The 22650-nt window shown below is 52.4% G+C and overlaps 8 protein-coding genes across 8 annotated transcripts; 3 read left to right on the top strand and 5 right to left on the bottom strand.

Moving 5' to 3' along the window:
- Positions 1 to 141: 141 nt before the first annotated feature.
- Positions 142 to 1523, bottom strand: STEHIDRAFT_151359 (uncharacterized protein; the record flags this gene model as incomplete). The annotated part of the gene is made up of 3 exons (XM_007298536.1): positions 142 to 974; positions 1047 to 1284; positions 1413 to 1523. The coding sequence occupies 3 exons, from the start codon at positions 1521 to 1523 to the stop codon at positions 142 to 144; spliced, it is 1182 nt and encodes a 393-aa protein (XP_007298598.1).
- Positions 1524 to 2120: 597 nt separating this feature from the next.
- STEHIDRAFT_46245 (cytochrome P450) lies at positions 2121 to 3937 on the top strand (the record flags this gene model as incomplete). Its single annotated transcript, XM_007297915.1, has 4 exons — positions 2121 to 2474; positions 2573 to 3173; positions 3227 to 3718; positions 3777 to 3937. The coding sequence occupies 4 exons, from the start codon at positions 2121 to 2123 to the stop codon at positions 3935 to 3937; spliced, it is 1608 nt and encodes a 535-aa protein (XP_007297977.1).
- Positions 3938 to 4137: 200 nt separating this feature from the next.
- Positions 4138 to 5174, bottom strand: STEHIDRAFT_143486 (alpha/beta-hydrolase; the record flags this gene model as incomplete). The annotated part of the gene is made up of 3 exons (XM_007298535.1): positions 4138 to 4902; positions 4962 to 5047; positions 5135 to 5174. The coding sequence occupies 3 exons, from the start codon at positions 5172 to 5174 to the stop codon at positions 4138 to 4140; spliced, it is 891 nt and encodes a 296-aa protein (XP_007298597.1).
- A 1236-nt stretch (positions 5175 to 6410) lies between these two features.
- STEHIDRAFT_136060 (cytochrome P450 monooxygenase) lies at positions 6411 to 8208 on the bottom strand (the record flags this gene model as incomplete). Its single annotated transcript, XM_007298534.1, has 4 exons — positions 6411 to 6583; positions 6647 to 7135; positions 7199 to 7827; positions 7880 to 8208. The coding sequence occupies 4 exons, from the start codon at positions 8206 to 8208 to the stop codon at positions 6411 to 6413; spliced, it is 1620 nt and encodes a 539-aa protein (XP_007298596.1).
- A 671-nt stretch (positions 8209 to 8879) lies between these two features.
- On the top strand, positions 8880 to 11258 carry STEHIDRAFT_136059 (cytochrome P450; the record flags this gene model as incomplete). Its single annotated transcript, XM_007298533.1, has 13 exons — positions 8880 to 9117; positions 9175 to 9304; positions 9362 to 9553; positions 9615 to 9763; positions 9841 to 9956; positions 10026 to 10146; positions 10215 to 10267; positions 10302 to 10491; positions 10546 to 10602; positions 10658 to 10682; positions 10747 to 10872; positions 10948 to 11097; positions 11156 to 11258. The coding sequence occupies exons 1-13, from the start codon at positions 8919 to 8921 to the stop codon at positions 11256 to 11258; spliced, it is 1611 nt and encodes a 536-aa protein (XP_007298595.1). The 5' UTR covers positions 8880 to 8918.
- Positions 11259 to 12962: 1704 nt separating this feature from the next.
- Positions 12963 to 15938, bottom strand: STEHIDRAFT_151354 (uncharacterized protein; the record flags this gene model as incomplete). Its single annotated transcript, XM_007298532.1, has 3 exons — positions 12963 to 12981; positions 13039 to 13621; positions 13679 to 15938. The coding sequence occupies 3 exons, from the start codon at positions 15936 to 15938 to the stop codon at positions 12963 to 12965; spliced, it is 2862 nt and encodes a 953-aa protein (XP_007298594.1).
- Positions 15939 to 16729: 791 nt separating this feature from the next.
- Positions 16730 to 19356, bottom strand: STEHIDRAFT_143482 (FAD dependent oxidoreductase). The gene is made up of 5 exons (XM_007298531.1): positions 18754 to 19356; positions 18645 to 18669; positions 18315 to 18590; positions 18060 to 18175; positions 16730 to 17989 (listed from the first exon to the last, which is right to left on the bottom strand). Exons 1-5 carry the CDS (start codon positions 19104 to 19106, stop codon positions 16951 to 16953), a joined length of 1809 nt encoding a protein of 602 aa, XP_007298593.1. The 5' UTR covers positions 19107 to 19356; the 3' UTR covers positions 16730 to 16950.
- Positions 19357 to 19574: 218 nt separating this feature from the next.
- Positions 19575 to 20674, top strand: STEHIDRAFT_117107 (uncharacterized protein). Its single transcript, XM_007298530.1, has 2 exons — positions 19575 to 19911; positions 19986 to 20674. The coding sequence occupies exons 1-2, from the start codon at positions 19680 to 19682 to the stop codon at positions 20285 to 20287; spliced, it is 534 nt and encodes a 177-aa protein (XP_007298592.1). The 5' UTR covers positions 19575 to 19679; the 3' UTR covers positions 20288 to 20674.
- Positions 20675 to 22650: the final 1976 nt, after the last annotated feature.

Here is a 22650-nt window from a genome sequence, read left to right as displayed (position 1 = left end):
TATAGATCGATAAAAAGGGAGGCATATACTAAAAACCGAAGGGGGGATTAGGAGAGGCCAACTTGTCGCCATCTAACGTCAAAGGTGATGTCAAGCCAGAGTAATACGAGTCTCGAACAAATAGAAGGACTAACTGGGTGCTCATGACCGGAAGTAGGTATTCAGGCCCTCAGTGTCGCTGATACCTTTCTTCTTTACTCTACCGTTCCCTCCACGAGTAGTGCGTTTGTTGATTCCTTTGGACGTGGGTCTTTTGAAAGTAGGTTTGAGACAAGTCTCGTTATCGAAGTGCCTTTTCGCCGAATCATCCCTCGTGAACAAGGTCCCGCAGCCCCGTCCACACAGGAATTGGTGAGGAACGTGAAACAGCGCTGAGCGATGCCGCCTGAGATCGCTTTTATTTTGGCATTTGCGTGCGCAACCATGGAGGTTGCACTGAACCATGCCGTCCTCCAGGACGAGTAGGGGGTCATGCGGGCCGAGAACGGGCTCCTCTGGAGGGAAAGTTGGAGGTCGGGAAGCCGGCTGTGGGACCTGAGGAGCTCCGACGCTGGTCTGACTGGGGCCGGCCGCCACATGCGGGGCAGTGAACGGACTGCAAGCCGACGGGGGCTCTTGAGCTACAAGGGCCTCAAAGTACTCGAGGACGTTGGTGGGATATTGTACGGCGGCGTTCTGGCGCACATCGTTGTACAACGGGAAGGGAAGAGAGGGATGGTTGGAGCCCTCATCGTTATCTGGAAAGGTGGATTGCCAATGGTCGGAGTCCGATGTGCCGTCGGAGAACGTGGCGGTCTCGTGCGATGATGAGCTTGAAGCAACTGGCGAGGCCGCCACCGACGCGTGATGGTACAGCTGAGTGGGGAGGCAGAGACAGGCGGGGCGGCTCAAGGGGCTGAGGGGCCGGTTGGACAATTGATAGAGGGTGGCGGCGCCCAGGGGAGCAGGCTGCTCTATGTTTACGCCAGTATTGCCTGGAAACAGAAACGCTAATTAGCCTGAGGACTTGAGAGACTATACTTACAACGAGTGTGGCGGTGACTAACTGGCGTATGAAGAGAATGCCTTATAGGCATCATCGAACGGGTGCGTCGGGGGATCTACTACCGGCGCCCAGGGGTCTTCTGCCATGGACACGGTATGCATGCGTGCTGCTGGAGCATACTCGTTCGTAGCCATATTCATCGGCAGGGAAAGCGTCCTGGAGACGTAGGGCTCATGGCCCAAGTTCTGAAAGGGAGGGACGAAGCTCGTCGCGTTGTTGTCGATGGCAGGTTGGAGCCCCTGGCCGAGGTGATAGTTTGACGGCAGTTGGTATACATCAGCGTTAGAAGAAGGGCAGTGCATATAAACCCGATGAGTTAGAAAAGTTGGATGATACATAGAGGTCAGGTTAGATGCTGCAAACATACATAGCGAGGCAAATTATAGTCGGTTTCCTCTAGGGACTCGTGGCCTGAGGGCCCAGCATAGGAGCTCTCCTGCATCGCAGGCGCAGGGATGTAAGAATAGTTGTAGCTCATGCCAATGATGGATAGATGGAGAAGTTGAGGGGAAGAGAAGGGGATTGGGGCAGCAGGTCGGCAACAAGAGAATCTTTTATATGAGGCATGGGGCGCTTTAGGCCAAGAATCCCGATACAGAAACCCTTGCAGGACAAAGGAACGCGAACTGCTCAAAGAACCTCTGACGCGGGATGGCACTGTCGGCACTGCAAATCAGCGGTCTCTTGTACGGGTAATGTGTTTTTCGATCTTACTCGTCGAGTGGCGTGAGAGGTCGGACCTCTAATACAATCTTGTACATGTTCACCGTACCTCACGTTCGAGTGACAGGGCATACTTGCCTTTTGTGTCGTATTTTTTGTTCAGTAATTTGTGAAAAAATCAGCTTGAATTTCCGGGGACCTGTTTCCTGCTCAAGAGATTATGGAGAGAGAAGTCCACCTCTCCAAGATATTTCATAGAAGCCATCGGACAGGGGACGTATTTGCGGAAGATAGTGAGCTGCCGGGATCGAACAAAGGAATAAATACTGAATGTGGACGTTTGTTGACCACTGTGTGTTCACCTCGCGTTTACGTCACGAAGTTCGCACGCGTACCCCTGTTCCCGATCGCGATGACCCTCCGAGTAGAGCAACTGTACGGATCTGTCGATTTGGTTTCATTTCTCGCCCTCCTCTGGCTCTTGTCCCTTGCCCTCTATTTCATCCGTCTCCGCTCTTCATCTACGCTTTCCGTCATTCCTGCAGCTAATTTCGTCGCATCATTTACGCCGCTTTGGATACTTTGGATACGCTTCACTCGTCGCGTAAACAGGTCTGTGCATGCAGCTCATGTTGCTCATGGTCCCGTTGTGCGTCTCTCCCCTTCAGAGGTCTCCGTCAATCTGGTCGATGGCGGCATTCGGGTGATTTACGGCGTCGGATTTGAAAAAACGAATTGGTATTCCGCATTCCGCGCTTATGGGCAAGTATTGCAATGACCCTCGTCTGCCTCTCAGCTGTAGAAGGCAGATTCACTGACAAAGGAATCGTCCGCAGTGTCAACAACGCTTTCTCAACGTTGGAGCCTAAACCGCACTCGGCCCTCAGACGTCGAGTTTCCAACGTCTACTCCAAGGCCCATATCTTGAGTCCCGGCTCAGGTTTCTCCCACATAGCGCGTGTCGTCCTGCACGAGCGCCTGATGCCTGCCCTTCGCTCTGCCGCTCGCGGTCGCAATGCAGTTGATGTGGCCGAGATCTTTATCGCGATTTGCATGGATCTTATCACGGCGTATGAGTTTGGATTGTCATGCTCGACGAACTTTCTAGAGAACGAACAAGAGCGAAAGAGTTGGTCGCCTCTTTACGTCGCTCGGAGGCCATACGCTTTTTGGGGGCATGAGGCCCCTCGCGTGCAGAATACGCTAGCCAAGGTCGGCGTCCATGTCGTACCTCGCTCTGTGGTAGACGGAAATCGCGGGATCGAGGACAGAATCCTTGGCATGGTAGAGAAGGCAGAGGCGAGGTTCGAGAGTGAGGTCGCTTGGGACTATGAAGGTGACGGAGAAGTATATCGTCAGATGAGAAGGGCAATTGAAAAGCAGGAGGCGAAGCGAGGCTCCGCTCACACCAGGACAAATGCTGAGAGGAGAAAGGAGATAGCAGCTGAGATGTTTGATGACACTTGTGCGTATAGACTTTCGAGTATGGGAAGTAGTATCTTAACGTTCTATTTTCAGTTGCTGGCCACGACGCACCAGCCATAACACTCATCTACCTCGCCTACAACCTCTCAATTTATCCTGACCTCCAGTCTCGCCTTCAGTCCGAACTCTCCTCCATTCCTCTATCGGAGAACATCGACATCAAAACTATTGATGCGCTTTCGCTCCTCGACGCATGTGTTCTTGAAACTCTCCGCCGCTACCCACCTACTGCGGGATCTCAACCTCGCACTCCTATGGCCGGCTCATCGTGCTATATTAGTCTTGGAGTCGATGGACCCATGGTCCTCCTACCACCTGGTGTGAGGGTGAGCGCACAAGCGTACAGCTTACACCGTAACCCCGATGTGTTTCCTGACCCGGAGAAGTGGTATCCCGACCGATGGCTTGTCGATGAGAATGCGGACATCCACGAAGAGGAAGAGAGGTTGAAGGAGATGCACCGGTGGTTCTGGGCTTTCGGAAGTGGCGGAAGAATGTGTTTTGGAAATCATTTTGCTTTGCTTGGTTCGTCACTCTAAATCTAGACTCAACGCCACCTCGATGTGCTAAACGAATTCATCAGAGATGAAGATCATTGTCGCAACGATCTGGAGCGCTTTTAGCAGTGAGCTTGCTAACATCAAGGATGCGAGCGAGATAGCAGCTGGAATGGAGCAGGAGGACGGCGGCGATGTGGCGGGGCCTGTAGCGGGCAGGCTCGACTTGCGATTCATTCCGATCTAAACAAGCAGTAATATCGACGAAGGTAAATTGCAGGGGAAGTTCCGCGGTTGTACGATATCCTTGTGTATGAATCAGTAGGTATGTCAGTAGTACTATGCTGTGTGTAAGCCACCATGTTTCGATTCTGTCAACGTCGTTCGAACGTCAGAGTCTGCCAAAATCGAAAGCGAAGCGATCTGGATCTGTGCTGCCAGATGATATCACCACATTACATCCCGTATCCATTCTGCAATATCTGTTCCCCACTCTTCTCCTTGGCCTGAACAAAGAGAGAATATCGGACTAAGATGATCATGTCCGTCCATTACACTGGTATGCACAATGCCACCTTTGCTGGCGTATAGTTGCCCGAACGTCCTGATAGCACTAGATATATACCGTGGCTCTCTAGCCGCCGCCATGTTGCGCAAATGTGGTAATGCCCCAATCCACTCGTTATCCGCTCGACGGAGCACTCCCATAGGTTGATTAGATGCCACCTTCTTCGCACCTCCGTAGTAGACTTTCGCGGCCTCCCAAAGACCAGCGGCAGTCTTGTTGGCGAACGGTATCTCGTAAGGAACACCAAGGAGAATGACTCCACGAATGGGGACGGTGCGAGTGTAGATAGAAGGACTGAGCAGACATCCGGCGACATGTACGCCGCCCGCAGAGTGGCCCAGAAGAAATATGCGGTCGATGTCGCCGACATCGTTCAGATGATGAAAAACCCAGGTCAGGGCGTCATGTACGTCTTCAGAGCCTCCGGGAAAGGACACGGAAGGAACGAGTCGGTAGTCGACGATGACTGTGAGGATACCTTTCAGAGCGAAGAAGGCTCCTAGGTTAGCGTGAATAAGGTCTTGGTGCGGATGGATGCGTGCGCCGTGCATGAAGCTACCGCCATGGAAAAACAAGAGTATGGGCGGCTTCGATGACGGAGCCGACGCTGATTCGGAGGAGGCAGGGGGCGTATAGACATCGAGCTGCAAGACAGTCCAGTGTGAGCAGTCACAGGAAGATACATCACCGTACTTGGAAATACCTTATGGCCCTCAGTAGGGCCGTAGCTATACGTGACACGTTTGACAGACTGTATTGTTACCCTGTTCTGTTCCAACAAAGCATATTCTGTGAACAAAAGAGGTAGACTGATCAGTGGCCCGCAATTTTTATAAGAACTCCGATCATACCTGTAAGAAAAATATCGACACTCACGTTGCGCAGGGACAATATACCCTTCAACAATGCCAACCATTGATTGGTGAGAAAGTAACGGGAAAAGACCGTTTTCTAGACAGGGCGCTTGTCGAAGATGAAGGAAGGAAGGAACATCAGCAAAATGCCCGGAGAGTTGCAATCGGATGCGGAGTTTGTAACCCGATGAAATGGTTATGCAAAGTTATATCTGGTTGTGACTTCACGCGATTGGTTGCATTGATTTCCTTTGGTTACATAGGGGTTGCAGTCGGGTTGGGATCATAGCAGTTGTGTACTAGGCCCAGGTGTAGTATGACAGCACATTTTCATGATTTACCTTGTCAAGATACAGGTGATGTATGTTGTAGCACAAAATTGAGGAGCAAAGAAGTCGAAATAGAGAGGGGTGCTAGCCCGTTGGGTGTACGCTATGGCTCATGTAGCAAGCACGCCCATAACACGGAAAGTCTCTTAGTGTAGTCGTAGTAGTCCTCGCCTGTATATGTACCAAATGAATAAGATAATGTGATAGGTCGTGAGTTCGATTCCCGGTATGAGCAAACTCGAAGATAAGAAATACGATAAGAAAGCCGGAAGACCGGGAGGATCGGCGGAAGCGGAGGGGCTACCCGAGAGAGCCGACGACAGAAGCACCGAGGAAAAGTTTTGACCGAACGAAAGCCTAGCAGGGGGCTCGAGGTTGCAGTAGGTTTCATATGGTTCTACTCTGGTTGCATCCGGGTTGCATTCCAGATAAAATCAATGAGATCGGCATGTTTCCATTTACATCCAATTTCTATCGGTTGTGACTGGTCTTTCTGTTTGCATTCACATTATGTCCTTATATAACCCGATTATAAAATCTGAGCGATTTTGCTGATGAAGGTCACCAACTGGTCACTACAGGTATGGCGATTTCCGAGTCGGAGAAAGAAAGCTAAGCGCCGAGTGTCGTCGGCAACAGGGCGGCAGCTTCCGAATTCAATAAAACCAAACAACTTCTACAAAGGTTTCTGCCTGTTTGACAGTTCGTCGTGTATCGCTCGACATTGCATCCAGAAGGCACAAAGAATAAGTACTGTACAAATACCGGGGGATGGTTCCGAAACACTGAAAGGCTTTCCGCCTTCCTCATGGCTGCTTCGACGTTTGTGTCCTGTCCTTTGCCAGTGGAAGCTGACCCTGATAATGAAAGGCGCGATGTAAACTTGAACACGATGGAGAAATATGATGCAAGGGTACATTGGCACGATCGTATACACCCATGGCATCGCGAGCTAGCTTATCCAGTGTATCAGAGCTTCACGAACTGCACCTCAAGCTTTCCCCCCACAGGCCCAACAGTGTACCCGTCTTCCTGCTCTAGACCAAATGTGCTCCCTTTATCGTGTGCATTAGGGAGCTCGGTTCTGAAATGACTCCATATAGTAGCAACGAGCATCTTCATCTCTGTAGTCTCCATTAGTACTGAATTTCGAAGCGCGCACGCACGCAAAGATACAGAAAAAATAAGTGTCAGTGACTACGCACCGAGCAAAGCAAAGTTACTACCGAAACACATTCTCCCCCCACTTCCGAATGCCCAGAACCACCGGTGCATCTCCTTCAGCCTCTCTTCCTCTTCGACGATATCTGCATTCTTATCGACAAGCCACCGTTCCGGAATCCAGCACTCCGGGTTAGGAAACACATCGGGGTTGCGGTGCAAGCTATATGCCTGAGCACTAACTCTCGTTCCAGGTGGGATAACAATAGTTCGATTTCCGAGGTTGATATGACTAGGTGTGAGTGGAGTACGGGGCTGTGGTCCGGGGATCGGGGCATTGGTGCGGAGTGTCTCGAGGATGCAGGCGTTTAGGAAGGGGAGGTCGTCAAGAGCCTTCAAGTCAAAGGAGGTGGAGTCGGAAGTGCGCGGTGCGGAGGCAAGCTCGGCGTAAAGACGAGACTGTACAGCAGAATTCATGCACAGACGATATGTAAGGAAGGTCAGCGCTATGGCGGCCGTTTCATGACCAGCAGCTGGATGTGCGGATGATGAACTCTGTCAATAATACATTGGTGAAGTGATGAGTACGGGCCAACCTAGCTCATCCATTAGTTCGCTTGCAATCTCGAGCCGCCGCCCATCGGCGTTCGGAACATCGCCTGTAACCCGCTTCTCATCCTCCTTCTCCATAGTCCGTCTTATGGAGCGATAAACCATAGCTTCGCTACTATCGTCTCCAACGAACCCACCTTCTACTCTTTCCTCTGCTCTCTTTACCATCGCAAGCACGTAATCTTCCATCCCTTGGTTTGCATCCGCTACAAAATCAGGAACGACACGGATTCCTACTCGTTTGAGCATCCCTTGCAGGCGGGAAACGTGAAGGCCCCAAAAGCCGTATGGTTTCCGACAGTGGTAAATGTAAAGCCAGTGCCTCCTCTCCTCTAGATTCTGGAGGAAGTTTGAAGAAGATGGTAGGCCAAATTGATATCCAGTGATGAAATCCATCGCAGTCGAGAAAAAGATTTCTAGGATATTCACTGATTCTTGTGTACTGGCAGCTCGAGAAAGAATAGGAAGGAGACGGTCGTGGATGATAGTGTGCGAGTTGTGTGAGAAGCCTGATTCGGGGGTTAGAAGATATGATTTGGAGTATACATGAGTGATCCGTCGTTTGGCGAGTGAATGAGCTTTGGACTCCAACGTCGAGAATGCATTACTGACACTGCTCTCGTTTCAATAACGTGCAATACACGGATACCATAGTACAAACGCACCCAAAGTTACGGAAGATCAGATACCACTCGTGCTTCCCGAATCCTGCACCGTACACTGTACGAATGCCTCCTTCGACGGAGTTCACGGAGATCTCTGAGGGGGCAAGACGGACCACAGGGCCGTGTGCCGCATGCGCGGCTTGTATGGTCCGATTCTCACGACCGATATAACGGATCCAAAGAATCCAGAGAGGGGTGAAAGCGGCCAGTGGATGGGCAGGAGGGATAGAGGAGAGCCGGGCGAAGAATGCTGGGTAGATCACATATTGGCCGACTAGGAAAAGGACGCCATAAAATGGTATTTGAACCGTGTATAGGTCGAAGGCCATGATGGCAGAGCGGGAGAGAGGTTTGTGGACATCCTCTCTGAGATTCTTATCTATAGCGAGGAGAAAGAATCGGAAGACCGTTTGGATAAGCACAAGCCGGCCACTGGCACGCTCTGGTCACCCTTCTCGAGTCCGTGTGGCGCTGTGTGCTGCTGTGTGGCGTCGGAAGGCCTAACGCCGTGGCGAAATCGCGTGTCCGAGGCTCGAGCTGACCTACTTTGTACAACCAGGTACAACCACACTCTGCTTATAGTTGAAGCTTTGAAAAAGACGACTGTCTTCGTCGCACCCTGTGTCTGCCTCTTGGACTATAATGAGGAGAAACGGCTGTCTTCGTCGATCTTTGAGTCCGGTTCCTGTTTTCTTCGGGCCGTTCGTTCAGACGCCTATACCAGTGATTTAAAGTTGCTGGTCCGCAGCTCCCTTAGAGAGTCTACTAAAAATCGTTGGTTTTCCGTAGCGCATTATTCACAGAATCACTTACTACGTAGGCGTGCATCGTCATAGTTTCTCGGATCTTCGGCCTCCACGCTCAGCTATCGTCATCCGTAGTATTTTACTCGAGGTCAGGCTATGGCGTTTACAGTCAGTCACAGGGCGTGTTGTGTGGGTGTGGAAAATGTATATGTATAGCTGACCCTCCTTGATGTTACAACGGAGTCGGCGCAACGGTACCCACTCCTGATTGAGGCCGTATCCTACTACGCACCATGCTCTCTGGCTTGCTCACCCCACTCGACTGTGCTGTTGTTCTAATTTCTTTCTACTTTCTCAAAGCCTTTATATCCTCTCGGAAGAAAAAGCTGCCGTCTCCTCCTGGCCCTCAGGGATGGCCCATCTTGGGGAATATCCTCGACATTCCAAGGTCCCTGGCTTGGGTGAAATACAAAGCCTTGGGGGATAAGTATGGTCAGTTCTCTTCTTGAGCTATATATCCACCGCATGGGGCCATTTAACTCTCTCTAGGCGACATAATGTCTTTCAACGTTCCAGGGCAAACCGTCGTGGTGATCAATTCTATTCGGATTGCCAAAGAACTGCTCGATAAACGTGGACAAACCTGGTCAAATCGACCTACCATCCCATTAATACACCTGTGAGCGTTTCAAGACAGATTTTATGACTATCTGGTATACTGAAGAAGGGACGAAAGGATGGAAGTCGATAACTGGAACGTCGTCATGAAGCCCAATGATGAAATCCACCGCCTCGAACGTCGCATTGCGGACCACGGTCTACGACCAAGTGCCCTGACAGCATATCATTCTACACAGACATATAGAGTGCATGAGATGCTTAGGGCCTTCTTACACACTCCGGATAAATTTGTCCATCATATTGACTTGTGAGTCGGAAAGTCTTATACGCATATGGGAGTAGACCTGACAATAATTCGGGCTGCGAAGCATGTTGACAGGAATCATCTTATCCGTGGCCTATGGGTACAATATCACGAGAATGGACGATCCGTATCTGGCCAAGAGTCGAGCTTTGAACAGTGTCATTATTGCGTCTATTGGGCCGAGCGCTAGTCTCGTGAACTTATCCCCGTCTTGTATGTTCTCATCTACCCCGGTAATAGGTCTGGTGTCATGGTGGTGTCTTACTGAACCGCATGTTGATCGCGGGCAGTGAAGTTCCTCCCGACATGGTTCCCGGGCATGGGTAGAGCTCGGGACACTGCACGGTGCAGACAGCTTGGGCAAGAGATCCGAAACGAACCCTTCGATCTCGTCAAGGAGGAAATAGTGCGTCGCCTACGTGTAACGTCACAATATCCGGGGGCGAACCTATGCACTTACATGAGATACTCTCAGAGGAACGGAACCGCCAAGCCATCACTTACTAGAGATAACTTATTGACGCATGGCGACATGGATATACTGTCAGAGGATGAGCAGATCAGCATTATGAATGTTGCCGGAACGCTTTATGAAGGTGTGCACTGGTACAATTTTCTGCTCCCTTTCATTCACTACAGCAAGAGCTGATGCGTTCATATTCAGCTGCCGTTGATACCGTCAGTACTTTCACGGGCTCATGTTCGGCATTAGGTATGGTACGCGTTCGCTGAGCAAACCACCTGTGTATAGACCGGAACGCTTCTCGCCACCTTCATCCTTGTCCAAACAATATATCCTGAAATTCAGCGTCGTGCACAAGCCCAACTTGATTCTGTCGTCGGCCGCGAAAGGTTGCCAGGATTCCAGGACCGAGATTCTCTACCATATATCGAGGCGCTTTGCATGGAACTCATACGATGGAGACCATCTTCCCCCCTCGGTGAGATACATTGTTTTCTCGACATGATGGCACTCCATCATTGAAACGATATAGGTATACCGCATGCAACGACCGTGGATGACGTGTATGAAGGCTACTTCATTCCGAAAGGTCCGTGTGTCTGATACTCACATGCCAACGTCGATGTTTGACGTTGTCCCTACAGGCTCCATGATTATTGTGAATGCCTGGTATGCTGCTGACGATTTGGTGCTACTTGCTCTAAAAACCAAATGACCCTGATACAGTCTCAAGGGCAATGCTGCATGACCCCACGAAATATCCGGACCCAGAGTCCTTCAATCCGGAACGATTCCTTACGCCCTCTGGCCAGCTCAAAGAAGACCCCGACCTGACCGTTGCATTTGGCTTTGGTAGAAGGTCAGTCAAATCATAGTCAATCTTCGACAGTGTTTTATAGCCATTCCGACCGCTAATCTGTGGTAATGATCACAGAATTTGTCCCGGCCGCTTCCTAGCTTCAAGTATAACGTTCATCACAGTGGCCTCCGTTCTTTCTATGTTCAATATCGTACCCATGAAAGACGAGGCAGGGATCGAAATTCCTGTCAAAGCTGAATTCACCGTTGATTCTGGGATGCTCAGGTACGTCAGGACGTAGAGCCTCGATGGGCAGATTTTATTAACATGCGGCCTGGTTCAGCGTTCCACTGCCATTCCAATGCTCCGTCACACCAAGAGACGAGAAGGCTGTCGCGTTGGTCAAGCTGACGGCGGAGAAAGACACAGAGAACGATTCTGCATGAGGCTCGAAATCAGTCTGTCAGCCATTTCTGACAAATGTACATATTCCCTGTACGATAATTACGCGACGGTACAAGTAGTTTTGGACGATGAGGGAAGAGCGTTCACCAGTGGCGTGTGAGTCTCAATGGCGGAAAACTCGATCGGGTACGTTCTTGCGCCACCGTGAGTCCACCGGCATTGTGGCGTACACCTCTGTACTACTTGGAGACGGGAAACTCATAGAAAAGGAGTGGGATTTGATCTCAGGTAGCGGATCAGCAAGGACGAAGGAGAGGGGAGATGATCAAATAAGGGTAGCAGATTACTGTAAGATGATGTCCGAAAATACATGCATTGATGCCAGGCAATACGCGCCCGAGGGGGATTAGAGAGAAGGGAAGATTGAATGGAGGTGTTTAGGTACGAAGTCATACAGATGCCTATTAGGATGGATGGATGGAATTAGGTGATCTAAAATATATGCTAAGAGAGATGGAGAGAAAAAATAGAACGAGTGTGAAATAATTTCGTACAGAGTAAATTTTCGACGGTGAATGGCAGGCAGGGGTATGACAAAAAAGGCAGACAGGGACGATGGAAAACAAGTAGTGATGGAATGCTGCCATGAAAGACTTTGTTTGCACGGACGAAGACTCGGAACCGACTGTTTCGTTTCCCCTCTGCCTTCCTCTCATGAACGGTCGACGACCATGAAACGCATACAAAACCACATGGTATGCACACAGACTGTCAACAGACGGGTACCCAGAGCCAAGAGAGAGAGAATCAGAGATGAATTGGATCTGAGACAGCCAGTCAAGGAGCGTAGGGTACGACCAACAAACAGGTGGGCAGTCAACGCGACAGGAGAGAACACACGACTGTGATGAATATAGAGACACACACAAAGGGGATGAATAATGGATGGATGAATGATTTCCGTCAGCAGTCAGATCAGATACCGAGCCAGGTCAAGGTCAAGTCGAGTCCAAAATGTGTCAATGCAGCGATCTCGTGCGAAGTTTGGACAAACGAAGACGACCGCCGCCGTCAAGTTCAAGCGAAGGTCTAAGGTCCATGCAAGCCGCGGCAATGCGGCGGCTCACTAACGTAGTAAACGAACGGGGAAGGAAAGGGGAAGTCCGATGTCAAGGGAGAGGAGGGAATGAGAGGAAACAGAAGAGGTGAATGAGGGGTGGGGAACATTTGAATTGGCGAGAAATAACAAAAACAAAAGAATGACCAAGGTTGAATTGTGCGGCGTGGGCTGTGAGTCGATGCTGATAGGGAGCGGATGAGGATTTGGACCAGACGTGCAGCGTCATTAGTATTACAATTGAAGGGTATACGCTTGTGCTTGGGATGATAGAGGGAGGAGACCGACGGACATGAGGAGATCAATGAAGGATATCTGCTTGTAAGCGTATAGACGTCGAAGGTGAACGCGACAAGACCGGACCGTAACAAAAGAACATCGACAATGGAAGACCAGAGTGCCTGAAGACGCAGGGTAGACATTTGTGCGCCGTGAGCGAGGTATGGATGTCAAGGATGGGGGAAGGGGAGTATTGTGCGAGCGAGCGATGTACCCACAAGATATATATGGAGAAGACAAGTCGTGAGCGTGAACGACGGATAACCAAGGAATAGCGCAGAACATAAAAGATACTGAATGAGAAAGTGATAACATATTGAGGAAAAGCAGGCAGAAAGACAATGAAATCTTAAACAAAGAATTGTGTGCTACGAGACATGAATGATCAGCAGAAGTTCGATGCATAGAACAAAAAAGGCACGTACTGAATCCGACTGGAGGCATGTACTTCCATCTCCTCCATCTTGTACGAATTGAGTTCTTCCTTGATACGCTGAGCCAAGGCAGGGGTAAGTCGACTCCATGTCGCTGGTTCGCTTCGTCGATCGTATACGGTGGCCGGGAAAGTGTCGTAGACATGGAGGTTGTTTGCAAATGTCAATCGCTTCGAGGGTGTGGTCGCCGACCGGGGCAAAGTCGAGGGCGGTGTGAGCATGCTTGACAGGACGGGTGCGGATGAGTTGAGGTTCGGATGGTTGAACAAGGTCTTCTCCGGGTGTGGCCTCGCATCGTCCTCTGCGTCCGACATTGCCTGTGGCGACTCGGTTCCTCCTTCATTGTCGAACGAAAAGGGAGGAAGCTGGAACGTCGGCGTGGTACCGTTGCCGGAAGTCGAGTGATTTGACGAATGTGAACCATGTCGGTGAAGACCGTCGATGTGATCTGGATCTGGCGACGGGATACGAGCTAGAGGGCCCAACTCTGAGTGCTGAGTGACGGGGGAGTTATAGGAATTAGAGCGCTGACGGTTGGCGTCCATGAACACACGCTGATCATACTTGTCGGCATCTGCGGAGGAATAACGGTAAGGACAACGATGCCGATGAGCTAGAAGAGAACGCTTACTTTTGAGAATACCTCTGGCAGGCGTCCTCGCCCTTTCTATGCTACGACGAGCGTCAACAGCCCATGGCTCCATCTCTTCACCTTCACCGATGCTGGCACGCTCGAGACTTTGACGGATTGTCATATCCTCTTCATCCTCACCGCGATCCCAATCATCCTCCTCCCATCCCTCGATAGTGCCGGAAAAATCGTGTTGATGATTGCTCTCGCCATCCGATGCCGAATCGTCATCCTCCACGATGACTCGCATACCCTCCTCGTTGACTTGATACGCACCGCCTCTTCCTGATGATTCGCCTTGCCGGGTAGCTGTGTTTTTCTCCCAAGTCGCTGGCACAGGTTCTCCGTTTGCGTGAGCGGCAGCGGCGGCTGCAGCTGCAGCCGCAGCTTCTTCCTGTTGTTTCGCTCTGGCAGCGGCCTCGGCATTGGACTTCAGAGTATGTTGTCGAGCAAGCTTTGCGGCCGGACTGAGACCATTCAACTCTGGTGCCCACTCAGTGCTCACCCGATCTGGCTCGGCGGTAAGATAGGAGACGCTGGCCTCAGCCGCCTCGCCCTTTTCGCCCTTCTTCTTCTTCTTACCCTTCTTGTCATCGCTAGCTTCGGCTTCCTCTTTCTCCTTCTTGCTACCCTTGAAGACGGATGTGATACCAGCGAGCGAGTTACGACGGGCAAGTTTCCCGATTGAGCCCAGCTTGCGGATGACGACCGAGGCAGAGGACATGGTAGACGAGAGCGAGATGTTATCTGTGGAAGCATTGATGCGTGAGTTGAAGAGGGCCCTACGCTTCTTCGTCTTGCGTGTCGCTGTCGAAGCAGCATCCCCAGGGTCAAGGACAGCATTGGATTGCAGCGGTGATTCCGTCGAAGAGCTAGGACCAGGAGCAGCAGCGGTCGCTGGTTCCTTGCCGTTCATCCGGGAGGCACTTCCCTTGGGCGGCGAAGCCTCGTCATCGTCCTCCTCCGAGATCGCTTGGGCAGCGCTGAGTGAGAGTGCGCGCCTCAACCTGCTCTTGAGACCCTTGTGAGGTAGCTGAGCGGATGGTGCGGACTCCATCATACCAGCCAAGTCAGTATCGTCACGAGATCGCCGTTTGTCAGCCATGGACATGCTGCTAGTCTGCGATAACGGCGACGGCCTAACAGGGCGCGGAAGCGGCACCGACGATCCGGATGACGATGGGGTACCAGCCGCCGCCGAAGAGCGGGAGGGGCCAGTGGTACTGGAAGCTGTGGACGATGATGAGGCATTGCGAGTGTGGAGCCGGGCGGGAGGTGTTCCTGTGGCGGGGCTGGAGGAGCCGTTACCTCTCCCTTGACTGCTACCGCCAGCGGTGTGCGCAGGGGCGGGAGGACCGTTGCGGCTGCGAGCGCTGCCCGTCGAGCCTGCGTTGCTATGGTGGGGAGGGGTGTTGCGACCGCCGCTGCTCGTAGAACCCTGAAGACTGTTGGTTCTCTGCCGCTGGCTCGCAGAAGAGTTGACCGAGGTGGAGGATCCGTTCGCATCAGGACGAGCATATGGTGGTTGGAAATTGCCCTGGGGTGGTCGCCAGTCTTGTGGAGGGTTGGAGGGCGACGGTGCTTCTGTGTGTTGCGAGCCAGTGCGGTTGGGTCGGCGGTAGGGGTGGAAACCGTCGTACTGAGACTGCCCCTGTTGCTGTTGTTGCTGCTGCTGCTGGCCGGGGCTGAGACGATATTGGCCTTGCTGCTGTTGGCTGGGGTGCGGTGGCGGCGGAGTGCCGCTTGGGAAGTTGTTGAAGCCAGGGGGGATCTGGGACTGGGCGAAGTAGTCGTTGGAACCAGGGTTTGTGGCCCTACCTCGCTGAGAGTGAGGAGAGTTGTTCTGGGGGACGTGGGAGAGCTGTTGTTGGTGGGCCTGCTGCTGCGCGTTGAACATCATCTGCTGGTAGGCCCATTGAGCAAACTGGGCGTTCGGGTCGAAGTAGGGGCCTTGCTGGGGAATTGGGCCTTGTTGGGCAGCGTGTGCGGGATGGATGGGGTATGCTTGCTGGTGCGTATTTTGGTAGAAAGCGGGGTAGAAGGGCTGTGCCTGAGCATTCCATCCTGCTTGTGGCTGCTGCACGGGATAAGGATACGGCTGAGAAGGGTGGTTGGACGTGACCGGGGAGGGCGCTTGGGAGGGATCGTTGGCAGGCGAGGAGCGGGGGCGGTTGGCGGACGGGTTAACACTGTTTTGGGCGGGCGCATCCATTTGGTGATCTCTAGGAGGGTGCCAATCTTGAGGAGCGAGAACGGCCATGGACTAGCGAGGAGAAAGAGAGCGAACCGAAGACACGACAAAAGGACTGCCGGGCACGACGGCGACGGCGACGACAACGACGACCACGACGACCGGGTGGAGTCAAGAGAGAGAGCCCAGCTGTCAGATCATCCGGTGGCAAGTGGGAGAGGGACGGTGCTCACCGAGGAAAGAGCAGAAAGAGAGAAAAAGAATGGAGGAGAAAGCAGACTGAAGCTGCTGCCGTCGTTGTGGGCGACGGTGGAGGCGAGGGTGTCGACGACGGAGGGGACGGGGACGAGCACGACTGGGTTGATTGGGGAGCGTTCAGTGCCGGACGCAACGACGAGGGATTGATGGACGTCCAAACATGCGCAAACTCGGGATATCGAGGCCACCGCAGCTATTTAATTATTTAACGCTTATCCTATCGTTAAACCGGCGATCTCTTCCCGCTCGCTTCCTTCTCTCCAACTGCTCCACTCTCCAGCCTTTAACAACCGATATCACGCGTTTCACCGTTCCTATTTCACGCACTCGTCCAGCAGCTCTCATGTGCCGCACAACCCACTATCTGCTGGCAGCCCGTACGCCACGCCTTGGCCGATTCGAAACTTCTCCAGAGCTGACCGTGTGTGTTTCCCCAGGTAGCTTCCTCGACCCGACCCATTTCGCGCTAGCCAGCGCTTCCCACTCGCTTCATCCCACGCCCGTGTGTTCCCTCTCGTTCCTAATAGATAGCTGCAACCCGGCTTCCGGATCAATTCACTGCTCGTCATTCTTCGTTGTTCGCTATTGTCGCGATTTATCCGCTCTTTCGCGCGACTCGGAGGATGCTGCACTAGTACATACAGTCGGTGTATACAACAGCCTGCAACATGCAGTATCATATCACTCCTAAAAATACCATCCCTTCTTTGGCTATCTCAATCCTAAATACCCATCAACCATCAGAAGACAAATCAGCATCCGCACCCTCAATCCCTGCCGCAACTTTCTTCAAGCTCGGGTCGGTAAGTACGCGCACTGCGCATCAAAGCCCCGACGCGAACTTCTCCAAACTTGCCTTCTTCCACCTCGCCTCCGTGACCCTGAAGCAATCCGGTAACCATTCCTCCACCTTCATCGTATTTTCTGCGTCTGCTCCGAGTACCATGTACGCTACGGCCTCGCCGCAACGCCAGGCATGCACCATACCTTCGCCGCTATAGCCAGCGGAAATCCATTCGCCAGGCGGAGCGCTGAGTGGACGTGAAGATGTCCGAAAGTTAGCTGTCTCCTTTGCGGATAGTGAACGCGAGGAATCCTCTGAAGTTCGATCGGACGCAGGTAATGTCGAAGTAAGAGATGCGTTGCGCTCGGGCCTCCCTGACACCTTGGGGGGTAATCGTCCGACCCAGGGCTGCCCATCCATACTGATCCCTAGTACACCCGTCCACAGGGCCTTGACCCTCCCCTCTCCCCACGGACTCCGTCCCGTCCCCGATTCACCATCGTCTGATTCACCACCATCCGCTAACGGAGAGGCTGCCTCCGCTCCCCAATTTCCCCTTCCGAAATGCTCCGGCAAGGCGCCGCCAACATGCGCCGCCACACCTTTGTCATACCCACCATCGTCGATATTGCCCACCTCATCGAGGCGGACACGGTAGGCGTCGATGGCTCCTCCGCCGAACATGAGCTCGCCGCCGCTTCCTTCTCTTCCGTCAGATGAGGACGGGCGTGCGGGGAGTTGGGTGAGGTAGTCGTAGCCCATTACGCCGGTGTGGAAGACGTGGGCGCGAGAGGCGAGGATCAGATCCGAGTCTAAGTCTGAAACTAACGCTGCAGCTGAGGCTAGAGCGTTCAGTTTGACGTTCAGAGATTGACCGGGCCGTTGGGCGGTCATGAGCCCCCGAACGGGGACGATTTTCGTGCGAAGAGGTGCGATGAGGTGTGGGATGTAGCCATTCGTGCAGTGGATAATGTGCGGTGTTGTGATCGTACCGCGAGGGGTATGGACGGTATAGAGCGATGAAGGAGACGAGGGTGCGGTGATGGAGGTGCAAGGAGTACGAGTCGAAAGCTGGAAGCTAATAAATACGGGGTGAGCTAGAAGCCGGATTGAGTCTTGTCAGGGGATAGAATTGAGGAGGGGCGTACTTGTCAGGGTAGCGTTTAAGCAGGTTGGAGAGAACGGAGGTGACGAGCCGGTAGGGATGCCCTGCTCCGGCAGGGCTAATTATGCAGCCCACCGCAGATTCTGCCACGCCGAACTTCTAGACATGACCGGTCAGTACGTGGTAAAGGCTGAAACGGATATAACGGCCGAGGGTGAGGATATTTAAACAATGGTGAGCTCGTCGTGGGCTCGTTCCCTCGACGCGGAGAAGGGGAGTTTCAAAGGATAAGCCGCACCTTCCTCGCTTCCTCTCCTTCGACCACGAACGAATCCTTCGATTCCTGAGGCATATCTGACTTCCACTCTATAAACATCTCTTTCGCCTTCTCGAACTCTTCCTTCTCATAATATACATCGATGCCTTCTACGGTCCGGATCTGCGAGTACTCGAGTGCATTCTCGGTATCAGCGACAGAATGGAGGTGTGGCAGGTGCGAGAGACGGAATCGTATGATTTGCTGGGCGGCAGAGAGGCCATATGTCTGTTTGAGAGAAGGATAGTCGTGGAAGAGCTTAAAGACTTGTTAGAGTGAGTCTTCAGCAGAAAATGGGTGAAACGAATTTACTGGAGGATTCACATGACCGCCGTTACTACAAGGAGATACAAGAATTGTAAGCGTTAGCGAAGAACGAAGGTCTGTAGGAGAGAAGTATATAAGGTTATAGCCAACGTACCGACCCGTAGCCCCAGAGCAAGTCTCCCTTGCTTCTAACATTACCACGTTCACCTTGCTCTTCTTCTCGTTCTCCCCTACCTTCTCGCTATCATCTGTGTAGTCCAGTAACGTTCGCGCTACAGCCGTCCCTGTGATCCCAGACCCAATGATCACAACGTCTGCAGTTTCTCGCAGTCTCGCCGGCTGGACAGTCGCAATGGAAGACGGAGGGTCCATCCAGTACGATGGAAGAGATGTCGAAGGCGGAAGCCAGTTGGGCTGCAAGAGCCGCTCTTGAATAGTGCGGAAATCGCGTTCGAGAGTGGAGAGTTCGATGAGGGCGAGCTTCAAGCGCGAGAATAGAGTACCCATGTTGGCTGAGGTGCGTAGTAGAGCAGTACGGGAGAGAAATGCTTAGGCTAGCAAACAGAGCAATTGCTCTTGTACTCGACGATGCCGGGCGTTAGAACGAACAGACGCATATTGATATCTCACACAAGGTCCGATGTGGGTCAGGCTCGTGATAAGATATCCCGCCTTTGAATTGTCGGGGCGCATTTTAGAGCGATATGCGCATACGGGGGGCTCAGGTAGGGTGCCTCGCAGAAGCGGCCACGATAGCGCATCCTAGGTTGAAAAAGGAAAAAGGAATGGTCAGTCCCGAGTCTGTTAGAAAGGTGTGGTTGCAGGCTCGAAATCTCGAGGCCATTCCTGTCAACCGGACTTTTGGCGGCTTGTTCCTTCATTCCCGGCACGATGGCGCTTGATCCGGCAGTTCCCGCAAGCAGAGTGACGTCGCTGTGGCGGACGCTTTTGTCGCGAACCATGCTCAGGCTGCCGCTCGCCACCACCTCTACCCTCGCCTCCTCTCTCAGACAAGCAGCTAACACTTCGCATCATGTTCGATATGCCTCCACGTCAGAGAGATCTCTGCCATCGACTTCCATGGCACACCACAAGCACCCATTTCGAGGAGGTCAAAATCTCTCTGACCGATACAAACGCTTGGAGAAGAGCCTTCGAGGGAAGATGGACAGGACAGAGGCTATGGCCCATGATCACGAACATGCGCAGACTGATGACTTAACATCCCCGACGCCTGTGCAGGGTGCTGCTCTGGGTGACACATTCAGAGGGCTCGTAATCCCTAAGGAGCCAAGACCACCTGAATCGGATGGTGCGTGCGTCCAGTATTATAAACACCATCTATAAATGGTCATTCTCATCATTCATTCGCGCATCAAACTGTAGAATGTTGCATGTCTGGTTGTGCCGTATGTGTCTACGACCTGTACGATGAATCCCTGACTCAATATCGGGAAGCCGTTCAAACCCTACGCACCTCATTGGCCGCCATGAACGTACCCGAGCACGAGTGGCCCGAACACATACGAACGAAGTCCAAGAAGACTAAGCCAGTCATCCCCACGCAGAAGACTGTCAGCGTCGATGCCTTTGAAGAGATGGAGAGGAATTTGAGGCAGAAGAAGGAGCGCGAGCTGGATTTGTCAGCATCGACGAAGACAGAAAGTACAGCGGAGTCCCGGAGTTAGTGCATAGTTGCATTCCTTAGGCGGCTGGAGGCATGCTGATGGGAACGTTAGATGTCCCGTACGAGCTCGCTCCTGTGACTGCGTCAGACGATGAGACAACTGAGGTGGCGAGGAGAGCAATCAAGCCAGAGGTAAGGCGAAGGAGGAAGAAGAAGCGAGAAAAGCTGGATTGGGCATCAGTGTACGAAGGCTTACGCTGGGTATTATTCGCTCGGCGGTGACGAAGGTTAGACAAAAGTTCCTACTTATTACTCGTGCGTTGTACTTACCATTGACGTCTGATTGACTTACCGGTACAGTCTCCGGTGTATATCCACACCACTATATATCCACTCCTGGCTACTTCACGCAGCATCACGCTCCCGTTTCGTGAAATGTAAACTTAGGTAGCCCTCCGATCTCACCTATCTTTCGTATTAAACCTGGCCTTTGATCTGCTCTCTAGTACCACCACCACCCGTACAAGTAAGGTACCTCACATGTCGCTATATGGGACTGTATTTACATGTTAACTCTAGATTGCACTTACTGAACCTTTGGTAACCCTTCTCGCGCATCCCAACTATGCAGTCCGAGTCCATGCAAGTTAGACGTTGCGTATCTTCGTGCGGCCACTGTCGCCAGCGGTGACGGAGTGGCTCCTTTGGAGCTTCCCGATGGCGATCACGTCCTCGCGCAGGACTCTGACGGTCCTATTCTCTCAAGAAAGGACAAGGGGAAGGGAAAGGAAAAGGCAGCCGTGAGGATCAAGGAGTAGCCGATGACGGTGACGTTGCAACAGTTGTCGGAGCCTTCCTTTACGCATATGAGTATCCTCCCGGCTTCAAGAGTGCTTAGGTCGTGATAATGGGCCCGTTTTGAAGCGCAACGAGGACCATTGCTCTGCGTGTCGGTCTCTGGGCTCTTTGGTCTACTGTGATGGCTGCCCTCGAGCTTATCATCTCATCTGCCTCGACCCATCAATGAATGTGTCCGATGTCCCAGAGGGTGAAAATCGATGGTACTGTCCTTCTTGCAAGCTTCGCCAGGTGAGAACGACAGCTCGATAGCGTCGATTTCGTCTGCCCTGACCGCTCTCGTCGTAGCATCCGCCGCCGAAACCGCCACTGAATTTCTTCATGGCTCCTTTGGTCCAACACGTTCTAAATAGCACTCCGACAGAGTTCCAACTCCCCGATGATATCCGCACGTTCTTCAAAGGAGGTGAGTTATTGTTCATAGCTTTGTCCTCGCCGAGAGGCTCAGAATCTTCCAAAACAGTCGCCGCGAGCACACGGGGCGGTTACGTGGACACAACGCTCATCAAGCCCCCACGTCTCAAGTAAGCAACTTTATCACCACTATCCATAATATTGCGCGTTGATAACGCTCTGTTCCTCGCCTTCTTCTAGTCGCCACGGTGAGCCGGAAGATCGTGATCCCTATCGTACAAAGGACCGCAATGGCGCCCCCGTTCTCTGCTTCCGTTGTGGGTTTTCTGCCCTTCCAGATGGAATGGCTGTTACCGCTCCCGTATCCAAACGTCCTCGACGGGCTTCCACTCAGCCTTCGGTCTCTGAGCAGTGGAAGAGCATTGTCTCCTGCGACTACTGCTCTCTTCATTGGCATCTCGATTGTATCAACCCTCCATTGTTGACCATGCCTCCGTTGGATACGAAATGGATGTGCCCGAATCACACAGAACACACCTTCGTGGGTCTTTCTTGCCTACATATCTGGGGCCCCACTTTTTGATTAACGCCATTTATAGCGACACAATCCGCGAATACCAAAACAGAATGCTGCGCCGATCGATATCACGAAACCTGGACAACTCAGTAATGTGAACATCGAGATCAGCGAGCCGATTGAACCCACTTCGACACACGACAAAGTCCCTGTTGACGAGGTGTCCATCAATGGGCGACGTTATCGCATTCCGGGACGTACAGTCGTACTGGACTTCTGGCACAAGATCAATAAATATCGCAACCCTATGGCATAGTAAGTTTCATTGCGAGTCATCACGAGGATTATGGGACTGAAGATGCGTTTCTAGTCGTTCTGGCCTCGATAGCATAACGTCTTCTCCCTTGACGTCTCTCAGTGCTCTCGAAGACGAAACCCCTGCGCCTTCTCAAGCACCACTCCCACGTCCGTCTGTGAGCACCTTGGACGCCGAAGATTTGCGTCTAGCTTTGGTACGCTCTCATACACGTGTAATTTCTTACACTTGCTCATCCTTCATTCTAGCTCTTGGTGAACATGTCTGCGACCGAAATCACGTCAGAGTCACAACCCGGACCTGCTCAACCTTCGACTAGCACAACTCAGCCCACTCAGAACGGGCTTAACCACGCTGTCAATACCGCGCCCCAGACCAG

The sequence above is a fragment of the Stereum hirsutum genome (genome assembly GCF_000264905.1).
Source record: "Stereum hirsutum FP-91666 SS1 unplaced genomic scaffold STEHIscaffold_1, whole genome shotgun sequence".
NCBI classification, from domain to species: domain Eukaryota; kingdom Fungi; phylum Basidiomycota; class Agaricomycetes; order Russulales; family Stereaceae; genus Stereum; species Stereum hirsutum.
The sequence above is the reverse complement of the archived record's forward strand: the minus strand, read 5'-3'. Positions and strand labels throughout refer to the sequence as shown.